The 24,142-nt window shown below is 41.5% G+C and overlaps 1 protein-coding gene across 1 annotated transcript in view; it reads right to left on the bottom strand.

Moving 5' to 3' along the window:
• The window catches only part of cttnbp2 (cortactin binding protein 2), an 82,302-nt gene that overhangs the window by 24,421 nt on the left and 33,739 nt on the right, over positions 1-24,142 (bottom strand). Inside the window, exons 3-7 of the mRNA XM_062390040.1 lie at positions 18,451-18,681; positions 12,274-13,672; positions 8,864-9,151; positions 4,020-4,119; positions 1,441-1,594 (exon numbers count right to left, since the gene is read on the bottom strand). Coding sequence (XP_062246024.1) covers positions 1,441-1,594; positions 4,020-4,119; positions 8,864-9,151; positions 12,274-13,672; positions 18,451-18,681 — 2,172 coding nt within the window. The remainder of the gene's footprint in view (positions 1-1,440; positions 1,595-4,019; positions 4,120-8,863; positions 9,152-12,273; positions 13,673-18,450; positions 18,682-24,142) is intronic.

The following is a 24,142-nucleotide window of genomic DNA, read 5'->3' as shown; positions in this document are numbered from 1 at the left end:
GATGTCAAAAATTATATTGTTTATGTGGTATTATTTTGTGAATATGAAGCAAAATTACCACCTCACTGACAAGACTCACATAATATATGTAGATAATATATGTAGTCAAGACTTTTAAGGAGTCTAACATAAGAAATTTATTTTATCATAATATTCATTTAAATTCCTTCTCTTGATACCTTCTTAATACACCATGATCAAGTTCCCTCTTCCTACAAATGATACGTCGTTGCTGAGAAAATTAATTATCATGTTACTGTTCTAAAACTCTGAATCAACTTCCCAGGAAGTTTACCCGCGAGAACACTTTCCGATGAAACAAGAAATTATTTAGTCTGTTCATGTTGGTCAATCTAATAATGAAAATGCCCTTCACTGTTTACCACAGCTCAAACTGACCTATTTACATGACTTATTGTTTTGTTCACTGTGAGAGGATACAAAGAAAAACTAAATATTCACTCTTAAAGAGGTGGAACCAGTACATTTAAGGAATCTTTACTTAGAGTATCAAATAACTGATTAGTAGGTGATTGTTACTGACTAACAGTCTGCCAGTCACCTAATAAAGAAAATGATTCATCTCTAGTTTATGCATATTTGAGCCACTGTAATGGTTCATATAGTGTGATTCTTGGTTTTCAGTTAATACTGAATAACGCAGAGCATTTAAAATAACTTAATCTGTTTGTCTCCACTCATACAGAGGTTGTGTTTGCTGCTTTAAAATTAAAATCGATCATCTGCACTTTACATTACAGAAAAACAATAACTGAACAGTACTGCATAATCAGACTGTACTTATTAACCTAGTACAGAACATCTCCTCCATTTTAAATCTTTACGTTTGACCCTCCACACTGGCCAACGTCTAAAAATACGGCTGTGCTGAAGAGGTCAGACATGCTATAGAGAGTCTGGCAGCTCTCGGGCTCAGCAGGGAAACCAGGCTAAATGCAGAACAAAGCAGGTAACTAAATATAGGGGGCTCATCCCACGCTGCCGCCGCAATTAATAACCCCCTATGGTTGCCATGGAGACCCAGGAAGTCTATACATCAATGAGCTCGCACCAATCAGACAGAGAAACCCCAGAGAATAGTTAAATCCTTTAAGTCAAGCAGGGTAAGTTTGAAATGAAGAGAAGCAACGACATGTGAGCAGCTCCAGAGTGAATAAAGAATGAAGAAGATGATGATGATTTTGATGAGGAAATTGTTCCATTTAATTAATAGAAGCTTTGTATGGACAATATGACAGACACAACATAAAGAGTCACCAACATATTGTAATAAGTCATTAAATGTGTCTCCTGCGGTTTATATCACCTGCTGTACTGTATGTGACAAATTACATTACATTTCATATAGCTGACGCTTTTATCAAAAGCGACTTACAATAAGGGCATTCATAAATGACCTGAATGGCGGAGCAGCCTCACCGTGGTGGTACGCGAGCGATCGGCTCCGGCACACAGCAGGACCTGGACGCAGACTAACTGTCCTGCCTCACAGGCCAGAAAGAGGGGGGTCTGGCCCCCCTCCGCTGCCGCCACATCCACAGCAGCTCCTGCAGCCAGCAGCGCCTCTGCACAGCTGACGGGAGGAAGGTAAAACAAATTTTAGGATAAAAAGCGTATCTGAATGTCAAGAGCTGTGACCCTGTGGACACAAAAAAAGTTGGTAAACAAGTAAAGGCGGCTGTGGCTCCAATATAAAAAGTCCAATATAAATACAAACCATTTACAATGTGTACCAAGATAAAATATATATATATATATATATATAAATACAGCTTTACAGATACAAAATTAATCCATCTATACAAGAGGAGGAGAAGCTTAGAGAAACATGGATCAGTCAAACATATTGGCCTGGTGGTTATTAATAATACTTGTTAATTTTGTATTTTCACTCATTGCTACATCTGCTTTGACAGGTTATTATATGACACTGTCAACATTTAAATGTGTCGTTTTACTTTTTTTTACTGAATTCAAAGAATAAACACAATATTACAATACAGACGTAGATACAAAACAATGATTAATATCACATGTACCTGTATCAGTTGACGTGTTGCAAGGAAGAAAACAAAATCCCCCATTAGGGATTATTTTAGCATTAAATCAAAAGCAAAAGGCAAGATGAAGGACCTAAATGAGGTCATCTGAGTTTACAGATGTGTCAAATGACACTGTGTGTGTGTGTGTGTGTTGAGTTACTGCGTGTCAGAGAGAGAGATAGAGGGAGAGAAAACGAGGGAGCGAAGTCAAGATGGCAGTCTTAATGAACATCTGCATATATATAGAAAGATTCAGACATTATGTGGTCATGTTGATAATGTGGCCACAAACAAATTGATATATGGTCACTGAGAAATATAAAATAACATTTAAACTGTAGCGGGTAAGAGACATCAGTTGAGTTGGTGCATGCATGAGCGGGCGAGATTGAGAAAAAGTGAGCGAGTTGAGTCAGAATAGACTAAATGAATGAATGTATTAATATCATAATATATAATAATTGTAGGTAGTTAATTATTTTAAAGGTAGACCGTTATATTAGCAAAATAAAATGACAAATTGCCAAAAGAAAATAAAACAGACGATGGAATCAGCAAATTGACAAGATACAATATATACATCCAAATACATTCCACCCTAATCAGCACACGTGTTACATGCACACACTTGTACTCTCTATGCAAATATGCACTGAATACTCATACACACACATTAAAGATTATGCCACCTATTCAGAAACAAAGACCGACATCAATCAGCTCCACCAGCAGTGAAGCAGAGAAGAATGCAGCTCCGATCATGTTAGGAAAACTGAGTCATGACCACTGAAGAACCAGTGAACCGTATAAAACTGTGTGTGTGTGTGTGTGTGTGTGTGTGTGTGTGTGTGTGTGTGTGTGTGTGTGTGTGTGTGCGTGTGTGTTTATCGGCATGCCTTTAGATACCGACCCTCTATAAATAACTGTGATCAGATATTACAACACTGCACATTCCCCAGCTGGTCCTGGGTATCTTGTTGTTTGGCAAGCACACACACAAACAAACCAAAAATACACGTCTCTCTATGTTTGTGAGGAAACTCTATGACATTATGGATTCCAGAGCCCCTTACCCTAAACATCAGAACTAAATGCATAGCCCTAACCTAAATTTAATTTGTGAGGACGAGCCAAAATGTCCTCAAAATGATAGATACACAAAAACACACACACACACACACACACACACCACTATAGTTGACAGATCCTCTCCGGCTTAAATATCGGCCTTCCATCATGATCAATACTTATGATCAGAACTGCATGTGTGTGTGTATCATAGGGGCAGCAGGAATTAAGGCTGCTGACATTTTAGGGACTCAGTGTCTGTGGTTACAGTTCTGTTGATCAGGCAAGAAGCAATTGGTTGAGATCATCATCGGTGTATTTTCACTTACACTGACAATTAAAGAACACTGTGCATGATCGACTACTGTGTGCCAGTGTGGCAGCCCTAGTTCAAAGTGCTCTGTTTAGATTTAGGCTAGAGTTGGGACAATAGAGAATATTGTCATTCACATTCGCTTCCTGATTGGTTCTTATCATGACTAAACTACCTGCGGTGAAGGTCAAATATTGTAAAGAGTTATAGTCTGTCCAGGAAAAGAAATCCCTGCTATTGCTTTTTACTATTCTTTCTCATTCATAGTATTTTCTGTAAGTAAAATGCAACATCAACAATCTGCTTCCTGTTTACACCGGCACACTTGCAGTGTCGACAATGATCACATGATATGTGTTTTCAGGTGTGTTAGCATGGACATGCATTATTATGGTAATCATAGATACAATATCAGGTGGTACTAAAACACTGGATGGAGACTGCTAGTTCTGAAAAAATATTAGTATAGATACAGCTTAAATCATTACTATGGCATGTGTGTGTGTGTGTGTGTGTGTGTGTGTGTGTGTGTGTGTGTGTGTGTGTGTGTGTGCCGTCCGAGGGTATGAGCTCACCTGCTGTGGCCGTGGGCAGCGGCAAAGTGTAAAGATGTGAATCCATTTTCATCCGATAAATCAGCAGGCAATCCCGAAAACAGCAGCAGCTTCACACACTCTGAATGAGAAACGACAGAGGGAGAAGTCAGACGACAAAGAAGCAGCCTGCTGTTGTTACAAAATGAAACATGAATGAAAATCTGTGAGTCTAAAACCATAACGTAAATGGCCACAAACACACATTGAAGAGCACAGCAACCAGTTCATCTCATTGCCATGGCTACTATAGAAGGTGTAATGGATATGGGAGTGATAGTACTAAGTTACTTTCTAAAAGTAAACTTTTCATGAATTACATGGTAACTTATGCTCATTGTTGAAAATTGACCTGAATTTCTTTATGGAGATCTTCTTTTCCACTCCCTTCATCCACTCAAATTGTTGTTATGGGTTTTTCTTTCCAAAATCATGAAACATACCACCGTACGAAATGAATGGCAACATTTCAGACCTTCACTTTAAAGCAAGATAAATCAACACTAACTGTCTGAGCCTTCCACCACCACATTTCCCATGAGTCTTGGCCCCAGAGGGGGTCTTTAATCCTTGTTATAAAGACCAAGTTGTTGAAATTGTACTCTCCACTACAACTGAAACGCACCCTTTCATTCATCTTTCAGATAGCGATATAAAAGAGACCTGAACATCGAAAAGCAGTTTAACAGAGGTAACACCAGTGCACAGGTACAACAAATATGTGTCACAGATTCTGTGTATGAATACAACACAATAACCGTACAGCAGCTGAGGCCCATTAGAGAAACAGTGAATCTATAGTGAGCAGGAGCAGCTTGGTATTCTCTCTTTGATGAGGTAAATACATTACTCTCTCATGAGGGGAAGGTTTGTGCTATGCTATGTTTTCCATTATTCACACGTATTGTTCCTGTGGTGAACACGGTTCAAACAATCGGATCAGATGAGGCGAGAAACTCTGGCTCACGGACAGTGAATTATTGATGGGGGAGGACGTGAGCGTGTGTGTGTGTGCCCACCTATAAGCATTTAGTACGGCTGTCCTTCAGCTGCATTAGTCTTGTTCATGGATCAACACTCCTTGACTGACAGTGTTACTAAACATCTCAGCAGGGAACAACTGTGATTGACCTGCAGAGTGTGCGCGTGTGTGTGTGACATGCATTCATTATTTTGACTGTGCGATTTGAAGACACAGATGTGGGTGTCGCGTGTGTGCGTTTGTGTGGGCGTGGGAGCTGAACAAGCTTGCTGTTGAGATTCGTACTGAGGTGACACAGCCCTGACACGACAGTCCATCTCATTTAATGGCAACCAGCATAATGGGATCACCCGCAGCTTGTGCAATTAAAGCACATGTAGAGTGTTTGTCAGCATCTTTGTCCTCTCACTGCATCTCAATCTCTAAGATTGGGCATCCGTAGGAATATTACATATTTGTTAAGTGAAATGGGATAAATACAACCCCAACAGCAAATCGATGTTTAATTAGGGGCATTTCTTCCACTATTCACGCAATACTTTTTATTTCTTGGGCTTAAGTAAATAACTAGAATTTCTCTTAGTAGAGTGCCTGTCTCTCACCAACGGTCCCCTTACAGAACCACATTTAAAGTAATGGAGTCAAATCTTTGTTTGGATCTGCATGCAAATGTAAACACTTCTATTTAGCAATCCTCTAAACTAAAAGGGACATTACTTATTTCATCCAGAACCATGAATGATTCTTTGAAATCTATGAAAATTTTGCAAATCCCCAATCATAACAATGTTAAAGTGATAAAAATAAAACTCTTGGATCCAACATTGTATGGGTTCTTCCCTGAACCATTCCACAGCCAACAAACTCAGATGAAAACATAACTCCCTCAGTGGAGGTAAATGCAGCAATTGTGACATGGGCAAAAGTTACTCTGTACGTATACTACGCCCTACTAAGTATTTGACAACTGTTTAGCATTTGTACAGATTGTGCTTAACAGTTGTCGATTTGCAGACCTTCTGTTTGGTTCAAGAAATTTCTTCCAGTCAATGACGGAGTTCTTTCTCCCCAGACACCAAAAGTTTGCTCATTGTCGAAACTGTTGGGTTTCTCTAAAATATAGTTAGGTCTCGACCTTACTTTGCAAACAGCCTTCAGATAATGTATGTTGTGGCCTTATACAAATTAAATTCTACTGCACAGACTGAGGGAAGACCAGATTTCACTATGCATCAAAGCATGTCACAGGTAAATCAAGAGAGTGAAACTAAAAAAATGATCTGTCGTCAGCAGCAGGACAATGATGAAAATCAGAACCTAACATCCAACATGAACTTCTTTGAGAAAAAGGAGTTTTTGGAGCAGACACTTTATATATGTGACTAGAAAGATCTTCAACCTGCTGTGTGTGACTCAAAATCTCACAAAACAAAAAATGCATCTGCAGGAATAGTGTGAGAAAATTGCTGAACCAAGTACAGAAAGGATATCTTAGCAGCGGGGGTTTTATTTATTTCTCTCTAAACTATGCAAATCCTTTACTTTCTCTGCTTGTGCTGTTTATATTATCTGATATAATGTTTCCCCTAATTCATCTGCAAGGTCACCCCATGTTTACTTTGCCGCGTCAGTCTGAACATTTAACCTAATGATTTTACATGCAGATATAGTAGACGCTTGACCGCTTTGACCGACTGTTCCTCACTGAAGCATAAACTGTGAACATCAAGCTGCGAGAGGGTTTATTCAAACTGACATCAAGTGAGCAGTGGCGTTTCATTTTCAACTCACAAAAAGCCAACAAAAGCAAAAAACTGTCGTTTCATTTAGAGCCAATGATGTCATGCCACATTTCTACTGAGATCATTAGCTGTGGTGAAAATAAGTAGGTGACCGATTCAGTGAACTTCCTCCCACATAGTTCTTGTATTAGAGAGAGCTGCATTGTATGCAATTGTGGGTACACGCACAACTACAGCTAAATCTATGAGGTCTGGCTGTCTTGGTGGATGGTTCAAACTGTATGGGCCCTACACGATGCAGCAACAGATCATAACACAAAATTAGAGATCTGTTATGTTATTATGAGAAGTGCAAAAACTGCTTTGACTTGGCAAAATAGGACATTATTCTCAGTGGAGGTATGCACTATCAGAGCACCCTACTAGTTTATTTTAAAGCCTTGCTGTGTGCAGGTAACTGTGAGTCTGAATATAAACACACTGCATACCTCAGTATTTACAGCTTGACTTTACAATAGATATTATGGTGGTTTCTTATGATGCTGGAAGGAATTCATCACATATTATTTTCTTCATGCATATCAGCCAAGCATCTCTGGACAATCGATCCTGTTTGAAGCCTTTGTTTGCATTGAAGTGTATCACCTTCGGTTTATCAATCGATAATAATCAACACAAGCCTCTGGGGTTTTCTTTGAGCACTAACTTTTGAAAATCAATCAACTAGCCCACAACTGACCTAAACCACAGCCTTTCTGTTCCCAGTGGGCCAACCTCTGCTTTAACATGTGTGGGTAGGACTCTGTGTTGTGAATTAAGTGATGTATGTTGTTCAACTAAAAATGAATCAAATCCATTAAACATCAAAAATATATATTTTATTTATGCTTCCGATATTAATCATCTCAGCTCCAGTTGGAGCCATGTTATCAATTCATGACAGCTCAATATAATTCCAAGATGTCAACTGTTCAGGAACTGATATATGTCAATGCAGTTTATATATATAACCATGGCAACAACACTATTTCCTGAATGCTGACTTAGCAGAAAGTAACAGACAGCTGATAACTTAAACATTTATAAACATCAGTGGGGTTCATTGCAGAGCAGTTGTATTTGAATTAGACTGTTGAGAGGAACTTTTTTAACTCACAAAGCCACGAGTCACCGGTTTTAACTATTTGTTTGATGATTTAAAGCGTTTTGTTGTAGTTTCAAATCCCTTCTCCTTTTAGAATTACAATTCAGAAATCTACATTAAACATACAACCATGTCCCCTCAGAGAAAAAGGTTTTAAAAGGTTATGGAGTTGTTGTCTGCACGTGTTTGTGGATTTCTCTCCAGGTACTCCAGCTTCCACACATAGTCCAAAAACATGCAGATTAGGGTAGGCTTAATTTGGAGATGTAGATAACCTTTGGGTGTGAATGGTTCACGGTTGTTTATTTCTTTTTCACTGGTTAAGAAAAACAATAACAACCACTAACATCTGGCTTTAGTCTGCAATGGGAAAAGACACAATCGGCATTCACTCCGGTGTCAAATAATTCTGCAGTTGAGAGGTTTGTATCGGCTCCGGTTCCAATCGACAGTGATGGAAATGTGACACCCGGTTGAATGTGCTAATTTGGCAAAACAGCAATGTGAGAGGACTTCTCAGTTTCGGGTGTTTGTGACGTCGAACATGACACATCGGAAACAAACGACAGAAAGGCCAACTCCTATACTGGAAATGGGACACAAGTAAATCTGGTTTAACTGTGATTCAAAAAACCTGGGTTTATCCACTAGTTTTGGTTTAAAAGAGGTATAAACTGGCTTTAAGATTGACTAGTAAACTTCCCAGCCTCTAAACCAACACTGGATTGACTCCTGCCAACATCAACCCTAAAAGGAAAAGTAGTAAAGATAATATCACACACTCCCAAAAAAGTGAGCTTACCTTGTTAATTGTAAGTGCGACCTTTTAAATCCTGGAGAGTCAACTTTACAGAGGCCTCTACATGACCTCACTGTCTTCAGAGGTACAGTACCTTAAGACAACCCGCAGCAACATCTTGTTTGTGTCTTGAAAGCTGAAGAATTAAAGGCCAGTTACCTGTGTGTCCGTTCTGAGCAGCAGCAAACAAGGCAGAGGTTTGGTTGTAGTTGTGGTAGAGGTGGTGGTCTTGGTCAGGATGATTGGGCTTGTTCTCCATGGTGGTGGTAGAGGTGATGTTGGTGGAGGTGGTAGTGGTATTGGTGGTGGTCAGGTCTGGTTGGTTAAGCAGCATTGACAATAAAGTGACATTTCCCTGGGAAGCAGCTTGGAGGAGCAGGGGGTGCCCGCCGTCCAGGGCAGCAGGCCCACCGCCACTTAAAGAGGAGACTACGGAGGGACACCAGCCTGCAGGGGGAAGGAGGAGCAGGAGCAGCACAGGTTAAACTAGGAGGAGGCGGAGTTGATGGAGGAAGAGAAGGTGACTAGAAGTGCTGAGAGTGGAAGAGTAAAGGTTTAAAGAAAGGTGGACGGTTGGAAGGGAAGGAGAACACACTTCAGAACCATTCATACAGTCTCTTTTGTCTTAACAGCAGGTGAGAACAAGATGTTAAGAGTTGAACCATAAACAGCAGTGGTTCTATTAACCTGTTGGTGTGCAACAAACATTGTTCAGACCCTTGTATTCTGGTTGAGGTTGTGAAGTTTCGACGATGCCAAATACGTTAGACTGAATAAGAGGAAACGGATGTATTCAGTATTATTTTTGATGACTGGTTTCGATATTAAAAATAATGTCTCTTGCTTTTGCATTATCAATACTTAACTCCTCAGATCTGCATATCTCAGATATCCAAAAAGTACACAAAAGGAATATTCAATCGATTTATCTTCCTTGTGGGATTATATGTAGTGATTTTTTTGTTTTCAATAATCTCATTTAATTGTGGTGTGTTTGTATATGTAAATAATAATTATGACAGACAGACACTGATATAACATTCTCCTGCTCTATGTAGCGTGGGGGTAATGAGTGAGATGTGAACTTTCTTAGTGTGTTCCATTAAAACCTTCTTTTTTTTTACCCTTTTCTCATCTACATTGCCGCCTGTGGTATCATATCATATCTGTAATCTTTTCAACTTTAGAATTTGCTTGTTTTTTTCTCTGTCCTGGAAACACATCTTGAATTGAAGGATTTTAGGTGTTGCTCATGAAGTATCTGATATGCCTGTAAATGAATCCACAAGCTGAAGCCTTGATAAAAGACTCACATTATTAACCGGATGATTGATCACATTCATCTTCCACATACAAACATTATTCACAGCGTGGACAAATACACACATTAATATAAAGCACTATTCTCAATAAGCAAGCACAACAAACGCACAAAGAGATGAAGTGAATAATAAGAAAAAAAAAATGACTAAAACCAACAACATTTGATAAAGCTATTAACCACACATATTAAGCTTTACTTAAAGGCATCATACTAAATTAGCTGCTATTCACCATGGATTTATGTTGTTCTAAACTATGGGGGATAAACATTTGTTAGAAAAAGACAGAACAGAGAATTTCAGTGCACACATTTGTTTGATGGACTGAATAAAAGCGATACAACCGAGAGCAGAGAAGACGTGCAGCAGAAGATCTAAGGGACCTGGTTATGGAAGTTCTTACGGTTACCCCACCACCGCCCACTCAGACAGAGTGGAATTGGAAAAAGTGCCAAGGCTACATAACTTTTTTTGACTGCTGACAAGTGAGACTGTGGCCTGGCTTATAATTGTGATAAATACATCTGGGAAGCAGCAGAGTTTCCCCAAAGTGCTTCAGATTTGTTCTTTATCAGATTGAAAAGTGGGAGAGATGCTACAATCAGATGTAATGGAATTAAGAGTTTGCAACACTGCTGTTATCACATTTTTGTTCTAAGAAGCAGTGTGCTGGAACCACAATCTCATTATTTTAGTCCAACAGCGACATACAGCTGATCTGGAGTTTAGTTCAATTTGGCAAACTTAGCTATAAAAACAGATTGTCAAATCAGGACACATCTGCCTGTAAAGAACAGGAATTTCTACAGGGCAAACAAATTTTGCATGTTTTACAGGTAAGTTTAAGGATAATTCCAGTTTATTACAATTTGTTTTGGTTTTTAAAGTTTCTCCATTTCTTTCAGATACTATTGACTCTTAACACAAAAGAGGTAAAAATAAAAAGGTCAGATTGGGCGAAACAAAGCTGAAACATACGCTGTCAGACAAAAGCCAATTATTTGGAGGTAACACTGACAGTGGCCAAATCTGACACAACAGGAAATAAACTACATTAGGTAATTATGTTCAGATTTAACTGAGATTATGTTGTAAACTGCAATATTAGGTGGAAAGAAACAAAGTACATTTACTTTATTACTCTACTTTTAGATTTCAGGTATCTGTACTTTACTTTATTTTTTTTTATGACGATTTTCACTTTTACTTCTTACATTTAAACAAATATCTGTACTTTCTACTCCTTACGTTTTCAAAAGAAGCTCATTTATCCATTCAAAAGACATTTGAGGGGAATTATCCTTTTTGATTTTGCTGCTCTTTACACAAGTATGTGTACTTCTAGTTGAGTAATACACATGTACTTTTGCAAAATGTGACATTTACAATTAATTGATGACTGACTGATGTCACCTCCCTGATCTCAACTTGCAAAAAAAGTTTTGAAAATAATGAACAGCGTTTTCTATCTGAGACCAATAATACCTTGGCATTAATACAAAAGTTGTAATAAACTGGCATTATTCTGTAATTATACGGCACAATCCATCCAAGCAAATCACTGCAAACACATGACAAGGTAAAATATTAATGCTAACATTTATATCAATATGACTCAATCACATACAGCTTTGAGGTGTTGATGGAACAGGAAGCAGATTGGACAGACACTCAGTGAGACAGGTGAATAGTAGCAAAATCAGGGAGCGTGCAGGAAGTGGAAGAGAGGATATGGCATGCTACTGGAGGATGGTAAAGGGTGAGGGAAGGAGAGAACAGCCTCTGGCATCAGCTTCAGAGAGGACAGGGGTTACTGGTAGGAATCCTACAGACCCATTAGAGCGTACGTGAGGGGAAGGTCTGGTTTATCTCAAAATCATCCTGACATGCTCCTACTGCTGCGACATATCACACATGTAAGCGTCATGTTGTCAATGTCCACTGCTGATACTGACAACCGACATGGCTAACGTGACAACATGGGAGACGAAGGTTGCCCAGAGGGAGGACATATTAAGGGCAGGGAAAGAGAGATGAGTAGAGAGAAAGAATGCAGCCCGAGACATCGGACCTTACGTAAAAATGATTTGACCCGTGTGCTATTCTGCATTGCATTCCTGTGGGTAGACTACTTTCCCTGTGACCTGATCACTATGCTAAGCTATGCTAGCGCTGTGGAAAGACAGTTATAGAGTAGAGGCAGTGGGGAGAACTGGAGGGAGAGGGAGCAGAGAGGAGCCCCTTTACCTGATGCTGTTGCCAGTGGGCTGCCTGCTGAGGCACGGGGGCTACGGGAGGATGAAGCACTAATGGAGGAGGAGATGGAAGGGGGGTTTATGGAGGAGGGGCTACTGACAGTGGTGGCAGGGCTGATGACGGGGGGGCACTCTGCACATGCTGCTGCCGTCTGCCGCTGAGGGCTCCGGCCAGGCCCTGGAGAGGGGCAGGCACCCACCTGAGAGGCCGTCAGGGCTGGGACCAGGTCCAGGGCGGGTTTGGGCGGCAGCTGGGGTGTAGCTGGTTTTAATCCAGCCCCAGGGGATCGGCTGCTGTCTCCCACCACCTTGATGGGTGGATGAGGAGGAGAGGGGGTCTGGGAGAGCCCTGGCTTTTTGGGAGGTATAGGGGGAGGGTTTCCCCGGTCGATCCTGGCCACCGTTGGCGACTTGAGGCCGATAGGGTGGCTCAGGCGACCGGGAAAAGGACCTCCCTCTGAGGCTGAGTGGGGCAGGCCTGGACGCAGGGATCCAGCACCTCCTGCTGGAGGGCTGGTGAAGCGCGAGAGAACTTGCGTGACTGTATGACGTGCTTGCTGCTTGGCGGCAAAGTTGTCACGGTTGGTGGGGGAGAGGTCACGGGCTGGTGGACTCTGGGACGCCGTGCCGTTTTGGTCTTGTTCCTGGAACTTGTAGCGGGCCGCCTGGACACGGGGACTGACCCCGCTGGGTATACCATGGGGGGCTTGGCCCTCTGAGCCGTTCTCTGTCTGTGCCAGTCCTCCTGAGCTGCTGTGGACGATTCCCCGGCCAGATGTCTTTGGAAGGCTCAGGCCCACATAGTTGGCAGGGGTTGGTTTGACGGGTATAGTGAGGGGGGTCTTCTTAGGACCCTCAACCTCAGTGGGGGGAAGGTCCGTTTGGCAGGACGCTGTTCGAGAGCTGATGGGCTCTGTGGCTACGGAAACAGACATCAGAGCTTTAGGTTTGGGTGGTGGGCTGGTGGCAGCAGCAGGCTGGGCAACAGCAGCATCCTTCCCTTCGCCCCGTTCAGTCCTGAGCTGCTCCACCTCCTGCCGCAGACTCTGGCTCTCGGCCTCTTCGCGGCCCAGCCTGGCACGGAGCTGTTCCCTCTCTGTGTCGAACTCTGACAGCTGTTTCTCCATCTTGGCTTCCATCTGTTGGCTATGCTGCCTCTCGGTGCTCAGTTCCTCCTGCAGTCGGCCAGAGGTGCGACTCTCCTCGTCCAGGCGAGCCTGGAGCTCGTCAAAGCGCTGCGACTCCTCGACCACCCGGGTGGCAAGCTGCTTGCACTCTCGCACTAACATCATGACAATGTGCTTGTTCTTCTCACGTTCATCCTTGAGCTGCGCAGTCAGCTTGCGGTGTTCCTGCTCCAGACTCTGAAGCTGCAGTTTCTCCATCTCCAGCTGGAAGAATAAAAAACACACAGTCAGAGAACAGTAGCACTGATCAATAGCAACACTCTACAAATACACACACAATGGAAAATACCAGGAACCGAATTGTTTCTTGTGAAATTGGTAACCACGTTAAAATACATGTAGATGCTGCACTGTGTTTTGTAATTATACAAATTCATTTACATGTGTGTATGTATTTCTATTTGTTCTGTTTTAGGAATACTTTGACTTCCATTATGCTGTAGAGCCTTCACTTTACTTTATGTTTTTATACCTTCTCATTACCAGAGATGCTATTGTTGAGGTTGCTGTAGGCTCCTTCTTATGAAAGCATGAGCTAAATTCCACAATATAAAAGAAAGTGTCAAATTAATCCTGGATCTGCCTCGTGATCCTAATCCGCACCAACATTTTATGGGTTCTTCCCTGAGAATGACCACATCCTTCCAATTTACTGTTGATAGAGATAATTGATAGCTGCAGCTTTAACCTCAGCATGTGAGCAGACACATGGGGGCAAGTTCTGAGGTGTCTTCAGAACAGCCAGACTGATACTGCTAACCTGCATCTATTCTTTCCCTTTTAAAACACAGATAAGCAGTCGAAGCAACACCTTGACAGACTGTACATGCTGTATGAGATCCATGAACCTCATGTCAAACATCCAATATCTCCTACAGGCATATGTAACACTTATCGTTGGGTACTCTTACGCCACCTGTCACACCAGCAGCCCCATCAGTGACGTAGTGCAAATCTTCATCTTGAAGACATCATCCATCACCTGAATAATAGACAAAATGTTCGCTACAAACACTGCATTTTAAATTTGACTGTACCTGCTGGAGTTGTGTATAGAAACTCAGCTGTATTATTGGGCCATGCAACCTAAATCTAACTCATTTGCCGGTCATGAAGCGAAAACAAAACTAGAATTTCTCAAGGAAAGAATAGATAAATGAGTCAGACTACAAAGCTTGATTAAAGAGAGAGGAGAGTTAAATGGATAAGAGGACATTTTCACAAAAAGACGATGATTTATTGTGAATAAACCGTTTATATACAATAAACGATAGGTTTGGGTCAGCAAGGGGGCGGCTTTGGTTGAGAGTCTAATTTATTTATTCACAGAGACACAGCGTCTCTGCATAAGGTTGAATTTCGATGACTTGTCAAAGGCCTGGCTTCTATATCTGGGGCACTGCTGCTATTGTTGGCTCAGAGCTGGCTTCACAGAGGGTAGCAGAGCTTAACCAGGGGGCTCGACACCCAATTGCAAAGACCCCATCACTCTAACAAGCCTCAAAATGATGCCAAACCCTGTCTTAACCGAGACCCCCACTCTATCCTTCCCTCCTCCCATGTTGTAAACCATAAGGGAGTACATGTCACCACCAGCTGAGGCTGAGGAGGAGCGGGGGGATTTAAAAGCGAGGGGAGCGCTGAGGGAACGGCAGTTGTTACTCAAAAGGAGGTGCTACGACTAGCTGCTAATTGGGTGAGAATTATGTATGTTGTAAGGCAGCCTAATGCCTGAGAAGAAAAGATTTAGGGATGCTGTAAAGGTGCTGACACAATGTGCAGTCCTTTATAAATTGCATACGGTAATAACATACAGACGCCGCCAAAACCACTGATGCCACTATGACAGAAATGCAGTGCTGGAAAAGCTTTTGAAAATCTTTGAACTACTAAGGCCATGTTCAGACCTGCTATTTACATCCGTCCTGAGAGATGTGATGATGAGTGGACAGCTCTGAGTCGGTCTGTTCACACCTGGTATTAAACTGTGTCCTGACTGCGGCTCCTGTAGCCACTTGTGATCAGAGCTCACTTCCCAGCTCGATATGCAAATGACCACAACTGTTGTTTGGGTTTTATGACCAAATAATGTTGTCTTTACCCAGTCTGAGGTGTGTGTGTGTGTGTGTGTGTGTGTGAGAGAGAGCAAGCAAGAGAGAATGGAAAACTAACAGGGACAAAGGTTTTTTAAACATACAATTAATAATTCCGGCTGATAGGGGTCTCTTGATCAAAACAATAACAAAAGACCTAGTTTGATAATGTCATCAAGATTCCAGTTCCTTTATATAAAATATTCAATGAAGATTACAAGTAAAATCTTTCTTCAAAAATAGCCTATCCTTACTCCTGAAAGCTGCAGCAAAAAGCAGTGATTCAGCTACTGTGGAGATCTGGGGATGAGAGAAGGAAGAAAAGGAGGAGGCGGCCTGAGTTCTATTTTAAGAAAGGGGAATTTCAGCACCAGTGGTGGTGACCTTGCTTCCATATCCCGCCTCACATCACAACATCAACAACACTTTGACATCCTGCGTAAAACTGACAAATACAGTGTTTCTTCATCGCTGTGACGCGGCGGAGGGCTCCTTCCGTATTCATGACTGGTTCGAAGAGGAAAAGATGAGCGAGTGGGAGGTGTCTTCATCTTCACCATAAAGCGATTCAGAGTGTGTTACGAACAAATGCCAGCCTGCCTTCAGCTTGCCTAAGACCTCATGGATAATTCAACAGCTTACTCACCAGAGGATGACAAGAGTGGAAACGGATGGAGGGGGATAAAGATAGCACTGACAATCCCGGTGAAATTCACTCTACCCAGCAACCAGAAGATCCCCCTAGATACATTGAGCCTGAGTCTTTCAGCAGTGTTGCATTGTCATAGGTCATTGTAATGATTCATCCTGGCCTGATGACTTCATACCCTGATGCTGTCAGGTGACATGATTTATTTTGTGCTAAATAGGGTAAACTGTGTTTTTGCAGAGCTATGTTTCTAGGTCGTTGTTGGGACAGGAAACAACCAAGTTTCCTTTAGAGGTTTCAGGTCAAATCTCGGATTTAACCAAACCCAAGATCTGTGGAGGGAGTGATAGTGCACGATGGCACTGTGCAAAACCAAACATGTGGTCACAGTGCCCTGCTCTGCAGTGAAAACTGTGATAAGAGGATGTATTCAGGCCACAAATGGAACTGCCAATTTACATTTATTGATGGAAGCAAAGACACACTTTAGACACTCAGCCTCAAAATCTACTTAACCAGTTTTCCTCTCAAAACAGCCGACTCATACCTCTCGCTTCATTCTTCCACAACTCATCGCTGTGTGTGAATGTGTGTGTGCTTCACATATGACTCGTGTTGTGGGGACCTAAATCAGTTTAAACAGCCTCATATTGTTAAGTCCACATAAAAGAAATCATTATATTTAAGGTGAAGACATGTTTTAAGGTAAGATTATTGTAAAAAAGGTAATTACTATGGGTATTTTTAGAGTAAGTCTCCAGCAAACCATGCTGGAGACGTTCACACATGCACATATATCCCTTGACCCTAACCATCAAAACAAAATGCCTAAACCTAACCCTGGACCAATCCCTAAACTATATCTAACCCTAAAACCAAGTATTAACCCTCAAACAGTGATGATCAGAAAGTGAGGACCAGCCAAAATGTCCTCACTTTTTGGCTGGTCAGCTCAGAGGATGTCATTTCCTCTTTGGTCAAAGAGGAAATGACATATTCACAGGCCATGTCCGACTTTATTTACCTTTATTTCATCTGACTCCTGACTCGCGGCAGTTACACTGAGCTGATAAGGTAATAAATTATGCCGTTTGTAAATGTAAATGATTATTGACCTTGGTGCTGAAGAGTAAACTAAATCTGCTACCTGATGGATTCCTATTAAAGTTGGTTTGAGACAAACATGGTCCATGGAGGATTAATCCTAATTATTCTGATCCCCTCATGGGTCCCTCTAGCGCCACCAGCAGGTCAACATTTGTATTGAGTTTAAGGCAGGATACTTATAAAAACTACTGCTAAATTCCTGTAAGCCTCTGCTGAACTTAATTCTGAGAGCAATGAAACAATGTGATTAATGTAGATAGGCAAACAGTACTTTCAGAAGTAGTCAATGCGCAACTGGATGGGTGTCAGTGTTAGAAAAAACACTGACACCCACTAACATCTGGCTTTGTCTGCAATATGAATGGATTGAATCAACATTCACTACTGTGTCAAATTATTCAGCAATTGATAGGTTTTTATCTGCTCCACCTCCGATCAGCAGTTATGATGCGCATTAAACTTTGGGGCATTGGAACATAAATGCAATAAACTTTTATAGTTCTTTGGAACAACCTGCAACAGCAATTTTTTCTTTGTACCGTGCAAGGTGAGGTGAGGTGAGAGAGCCTCCCAATTTTGGCATGTTCATGAAGTCAAACATGAAACACAGGGGAAAAACAAGAAAGACAAACTCGGCAGGTTTACCCCATTAAAAAAATCTGCCTATATATGCACATTTTAGTGAAAAGGAGTTGTATCAAACTTAAAATATGTTTTAATAATTGGCACTCCATTACCTGCATTCATTACATGTGACTTCAAAGTGCTTTAATAAATAAGCGTTGAAAAGCAGTAGATAGTATTTGGACCAAGAGTTTTTTCTTTAATACATTTTGCTATGCAGCTGATCTGTCTATTCATTCCAAAAAACGAACTGTTAAAACAAATCCTGAACGGGTTAAGATAATAACGAACACAATCAGACAATCTAAAAAAAATCAGCTAGTAGTTTGCCAGTTGAGACTTAGGTAACTTTTTCCATGATACAAAGGATAGAAGAAAAGAACATGATGCTAGGGGGATCAACATGTTCCCATAGCACCAGTACTTGGGACTTTTAAGTTTCCTTGTCTGAGTCAGAGGTTAGCCCACAAACCCACTAACATAAACCCTCCTCCCCTGTGGTGTCTTACCCTCTTCTGGCGGCTCTCGGCGGCGGCCAGCTGGGCTGACATACGCTCCTGCATCTTCCTGCAGTGCGCCATGACAGCCTCCAGGACAGAGATGGGGCTGGAGCCCAGGGGCCTTCGCTCCGTGGATCCACCGGGGACCCCGCAATCAAAGTCCCGCTGGAGTGCCAGGAAGGGGTCGGTCAGGCTGTAGTGGCCGTATCGCTCCTGGAGAAACACCTCCTTCCTCTGAGCCTGGAAGAAGAAGAAAAGGAGATAACATGATTTAATTGTTCACTATGTGACTGAAAGTTATTTTGACTCCATCCTGACCATGTTTAGATCAGGAATCTTAAAATTGGTATCACCACAATAAACTAGAACATACACATAAATGCTGTTTTTAGGGTCTGCAGATAACCTTGATTTTACCATCCACCTATCAACAATACAGCAGGATATTCTCCAATAAGATGCACCAACAAAATAACAGGACTTTTCAGGCAAGGGGTAGTGTCTGTCTGGGTAGAGCATGAGATGCAAATTTTTCGGCGGAAATCACGTGGTTTCTTTCTCAGCGGGGTCAGCCCTTATCACTAAAAACTCTCAAATCCCAAGTTGATGTCTACATGTATGGCTCCTCTTTTTCATCAAGAGAGGATCCTGAGCTTTAACAAGGGAGCAGACGGGAAAAACTGTGGGAGAATTTCCAGAGCATCTGACTCAGACGTTTGCATTCTCACATACTGCCCCTGCAAATAATTTCAGGAGAATGTCCAGATTTTTGTGTATGCGTTAGAAAGAATGGACGCATGTTTCAAAATGTATCGCACTACAGCTATTTTGTAGTTATGTTTCACAGTGTGTTCATCAACTTTATGGATGTTTCTGCATTGGTACGTTAAAGTGGAATTTGGACATTTAAAAAACATTATCTTAACCAGATATCATGGTGAACATTTGTTACTCAATATTTCCTTTATTTTTTCTTGAACGCTCTTGCAGCGGCTCATTCCCAGAGCACATCTTGGCCCAAACGCCCTTGTTTAGCATGTCCTCTGGCATCAAACAGGAGATAATAAGAGAGCACGCACTCATTTATGGTTATAATGAGGCTTTTAGCGTGACACCACTCTACTTTTAAGTTCAAGCAGATTCAGCACCCAGCCCCTCCCTCACCCTCAGGACCTCAGGAGGAGGTTCAGTCCATCGTGCCGTGCCACGGCCCCCGAACATCCCCACCCTACCACTGACCACTGAGAGCCTGCCTGCTTGACTCCACAACCGCCCATCACCGCAACAAGCACGGCTGCTCTCGGATTACAGATATGAGATGGAGATCGGATATAGAGTCCTCCGAGCGCGTCGGAGGTGACAGCAGCAGGCCTGCGTTGTCATTCCAGCATAATGTTAAACCCGAGCGATCACAGCCAGAACACGTATCATGGGTACATTCCAGGCCTAAACTGAGCACCTGCCAAATACTTAAAGAATATGTTTTGCGGGGGATTTAACTAGACCAGCCTCAACTGACTATAGAGATCCACCACAACACAGAAATACTTCAACTGCACAGCTGCTACTTCTAAAGTGTACCATTCATCATCCAGCTCTGCCTTCCAACAGAATGTAAACAGAATGATGTTCAGAAGATGCACTCTGAACAGCATGTGAACGCTGTCTGAAGGTTATGGCCAGTAACAACAATAACAATTCAAACTGAAAAAAAACAGCAGGTAAGGTATGAATTGAGATTTGTGTGTTTACCAAAGTTTAGAAAACCTGCGAGGAACTTATGGAATCTTACATTAAATAAATAAACCTTTTACATTTGATCTTTCCTCTTATTAAGATTAAGATACATTTATTTGTCCCAAACACATGCACAAACGCACTCATGCAGGTAGGGAAATTTAACCTCTGCTTTTAACCCATCTGGTGCAGGACACACAGAGCAGTGAGCAGCCATGTACGGCGCACGGGGAGCAGATGTTGGGGGAGTAAGGTGCCTTCCTCAGGGGCACTAGAGAGGGTAGGGAGAATCTCTTGGATTTTTGGACAGATCAATTCAGGTTCGTCTTTTTGTTGTTTCTCTGTGGAGTCGAACCAGAGACCTTTTCTGCCCATAGTCCAAGTTTCTGCCACTGGTCCACCGCCTCTCTCTTATTTCTTGGCATTTGAAAAAGACACTCATATATTGAGAGGGGAGGGTAAATGAGGCAGGGCCAGGGGGGCCCAGGACCCAGCTAAAATCTGATTGGCTACTGAAGTTCTGAAGAAGCTCCCGCAAAAAAAGTCCAGTGTTGTCCATACTGCTGCAGTTGGCATCGCTCGGTCCTGAGTAGAGTTACAGGAACATTATCCCTCTCAAAAATGCTCTTAATCATTCTGACCACAACCAGATGAACACTTATTCAACGGTCAAATAATACCCAACCAAACCCCACTTGGCTGCATTGCAGCAGCTGCATGGACACCAGACCTTCTGACCATAAGTGGTGGTGAGAGAGTGTAATAACTCAGGGAGAGAAAGAAAACAGCAGAAGCCTCCAGACACAAAGTCCACACAAGCAGAAATGTAGATTTAAGGAGTATGAGAGGCAGAAAATGGTGATTTATTAAGAATGTTGTTATTAATTTTCACATTGATAAAAGATTTCCAATAATTAAATAATATAAATAAATGTTATTTTCTCGTTTCAAGTTAGATAAGGTTTGCGTTTAAAAGCTTAATAAATATCTTTTGAAAAAGGCATCTTAAATAAAGTGCTTAGTTTTCGGAAAGTTTTTTAGTTCAAGTTTCCCCCTTTCTTCTTAACTATCTTTCACTGAGAACAATCTCATCAAATATCAACAACTAAACAGCTTTAACACCTCCTTTTCTCTTTGTTCCTACTCTCTCTTGTTCTGTGAGAGAAGGAAACTTCCTTGTGCTGCCAGGATTTACTACCGTAAAGACTGAAAAAGCTGAGCAGGTTCAAATAAGACTACCGTAAAGATGAGAAAGGTAGCCAGGATCAGCCTCAGCTTGCTCTTTGGGTGAATTCATACTTTGATTAGGCGCAGCCACATTCCACATGACGCGTCGCCTCTTCCCTAATGTTTAAGCTTCCAGGCTACCTTCCCCTTCACAAAGTTGAATACGAGAGTACATACAAGTTTTGACAGAGCAGTGATTAATTTCTATCAGCTACATAAGGTTGGTGAGGGAGGAATAATTAATAACTAGGCGAGAGACATTTCAATGAAATGTGGAGGCGAGAAAACGACAAAGCACCGAAGGACGGACAGCAGGGACAGAGAGGAGAAGGCGGCAGGAAGGTGTTGCAGGAGGCTTTGCCAAAGAAGGAGATGACAAGAGTTTGGAGAACAATACACACACTTTATGAGCACATACACACAGATACAATGAGCAAAGCAGCGCTTAGATTGATGGTGAATGCTGACAAACTGAGGCAGAGCTCGATGCTGTTGTTCTTGCTGTGAACAGGCCAATATAAACACACCACAGAGGAAAGGTAGGAGTGGAAAGAATCACATTTTCTCTCTATCGCTCTCTAATAAATACAAACACCTTTCTCTTTGGTGTATGCTGGCCTTATCTCCTTACCTATGTTCACAGTGGACAAATCATCACTTAAAAACATATGAAACTGCACTTAAGGAGTTGCACCAGTTAGAAATTTGCTGCCTTCAGTTATAACAAAGTCAACATCAACAACTCGACTTGGGCTGAAAATAAACTTTTTAAATAGAGCAATCAATCCCAAGCTGTAAATGACAAAACACAGTACAAAGCCTCTAACACTTCCTAAGTCGGTGCCTTGGTTTAACATATTTTATCCAATGAACAGGTCAAAACCCATAAAATTGGTGATCGATATTCAGATAAAACCCAGAGAAACAACAAATCCACACAAATGAGAAGCTAAAACAACAAAAAGCTAAGATTTCCTTCCATAAAAATCAAAATCGTCATAATTGTTGCCAGCTCACTGAGTTCATTTTCCTGAAGCTGAAATCCCGAGCAGCAGGGAAACCACCATCTCTACCATCCAAAGGTGATCCTTTCCAAAGCTCTGACGTAAATAATCAGGAGCAATGCGGGCCACCTTTAAATCACCCTTCGACTCTCAGGATCTTCCAGTAAATATTTACAACATATTTATGCTGAGCCCATTCCAGCTCCTAGTCTGCCGGCCGCTGCTCCTCACTTCCACATTAGGATCAGAATCTGATTGAACAAGGTTTTTTTGGGGGTTATTACTTTGTGTGTGTGTGTTCAATATGTGTTTGTCTAATAATAAGGCTAACATTAGGTTGGTTAATGATTAGGTTCAGGTTAATATAACCGCAGAGTAGTTTGCACACAGTGGACTGTGGCCAATTAAGTGAATATGCATTAGTTTTGCTCTCATCGCAATCGTTCAGATGAAGAGTGTGAATGGCTTTTGTTTAGCCAGATTTTCTAAGGTAGAAAACAGCTCTGTAGTAAAGCAGCAGTGTTTCATTTTCAAGTAATATCAATTGATTATATCTACAAATGTTTAAAGGTTGAGTTCCACATATTGTTTGTGACACCAAAACAAACTGTAGTTCGTTCATTTCAGAAAGCACGATGAAGAAAACCTTTCCTAGCATTCAACCGGATGTCTCTTGTTTGTGAATATTTCCTGGATGTAGGCGCAGGGTCATGGGTCACTCTATTACAGCATCCGGCTCAGGAGCTAAATCCTTTGAGAACTCATCAGCTGTCACACACTCTAGTCCCCTGAGGCTCTATTGATCCCATAGATCCATTGGACGTCATTAGAGGAGAGCTACATTATACAGTACAAGCTTAAACCAGCAGAGGTTATGTTGTCACTAATGTTTCTTATGCTTTTATTTAGTAGATTTAAATTCGAATTACTTTTACTGTGACAGTTTTGAAAATGTTTGAAATAAAAAGTCTTGTTGGGTTTGACTCACTTTGAATCACTTATAGAAACTTTATTAACAAGGTCCACTGACTAGGTTTACCACTGTATCTCAAGTTCTTCATGCACTTCACTCAGTATTCTATTGAGTCGAACAATACGATTTAATACTCTATACCAAGCAAGTAAAAGGACTGAGAAATCTACCACTGTAAACCAGCCTGGAATATATTTACCTTGAAAGGAACTATAGAAATCCAAGTTGTTATTATCATTACTATTATTAGCATGCTTTTTGCACTTCTGCCTTGTTTGTCCTCCCTGCCCCAACTATTGATACTTCTTATTAAACATTGTTAAAGCTGTAGCTGTAGTATCAGTGACACTATGTTGTGCATCTATGTACTTTCCAACTTTTCAAGTCGTATTGGAAGGCCCAGATGTCCTAGCCAAAATAAAGTCCTAGCTTAACGTTCTTCTAGTCCAGCGGTCGCCAACCCGTCAACCGCAATCTACCGGTCGATCTCGCAGTCTTCACTGTCGATCTCTGCCTCAAATCAGCTGTGTCTCGGTTGTCTATTTTTTACATCGCAGTGTCCACTACTGGCGGTGGAGCTGCTGGTTTATCTACTGCATTGCCTTCAAAACAAGTTGGTATGTACTAAGCCAATTTTTTTTTACTGGTTGTTATGAAGATAACATTTAAGTATTATTTCTAGGGATGTGAAATGATTAAAAATTTTAATCAAATTAATCATAGCTTTCTATGGATTAATCATTATTAATCACATTACCGA

Source organism: Platichthys flesus, chromosome 6, assembly GCF_949316205.1.
Source record: "Platichthys flesus chromosome 6, fPlaFle2.1, whole genome shotgun sequence".
NCBI lineage: Eukaryota > Metazoa > Chordata > Actinopteri > Pleuronectiformes > Pleuronectidae > Platichthys > Platichthys flesus.
The sequence above is the reverse complement of the archived record's forward strand: the minus strand, read 5'-3'. Positions and strand labels throughout refer to the sequence as shown.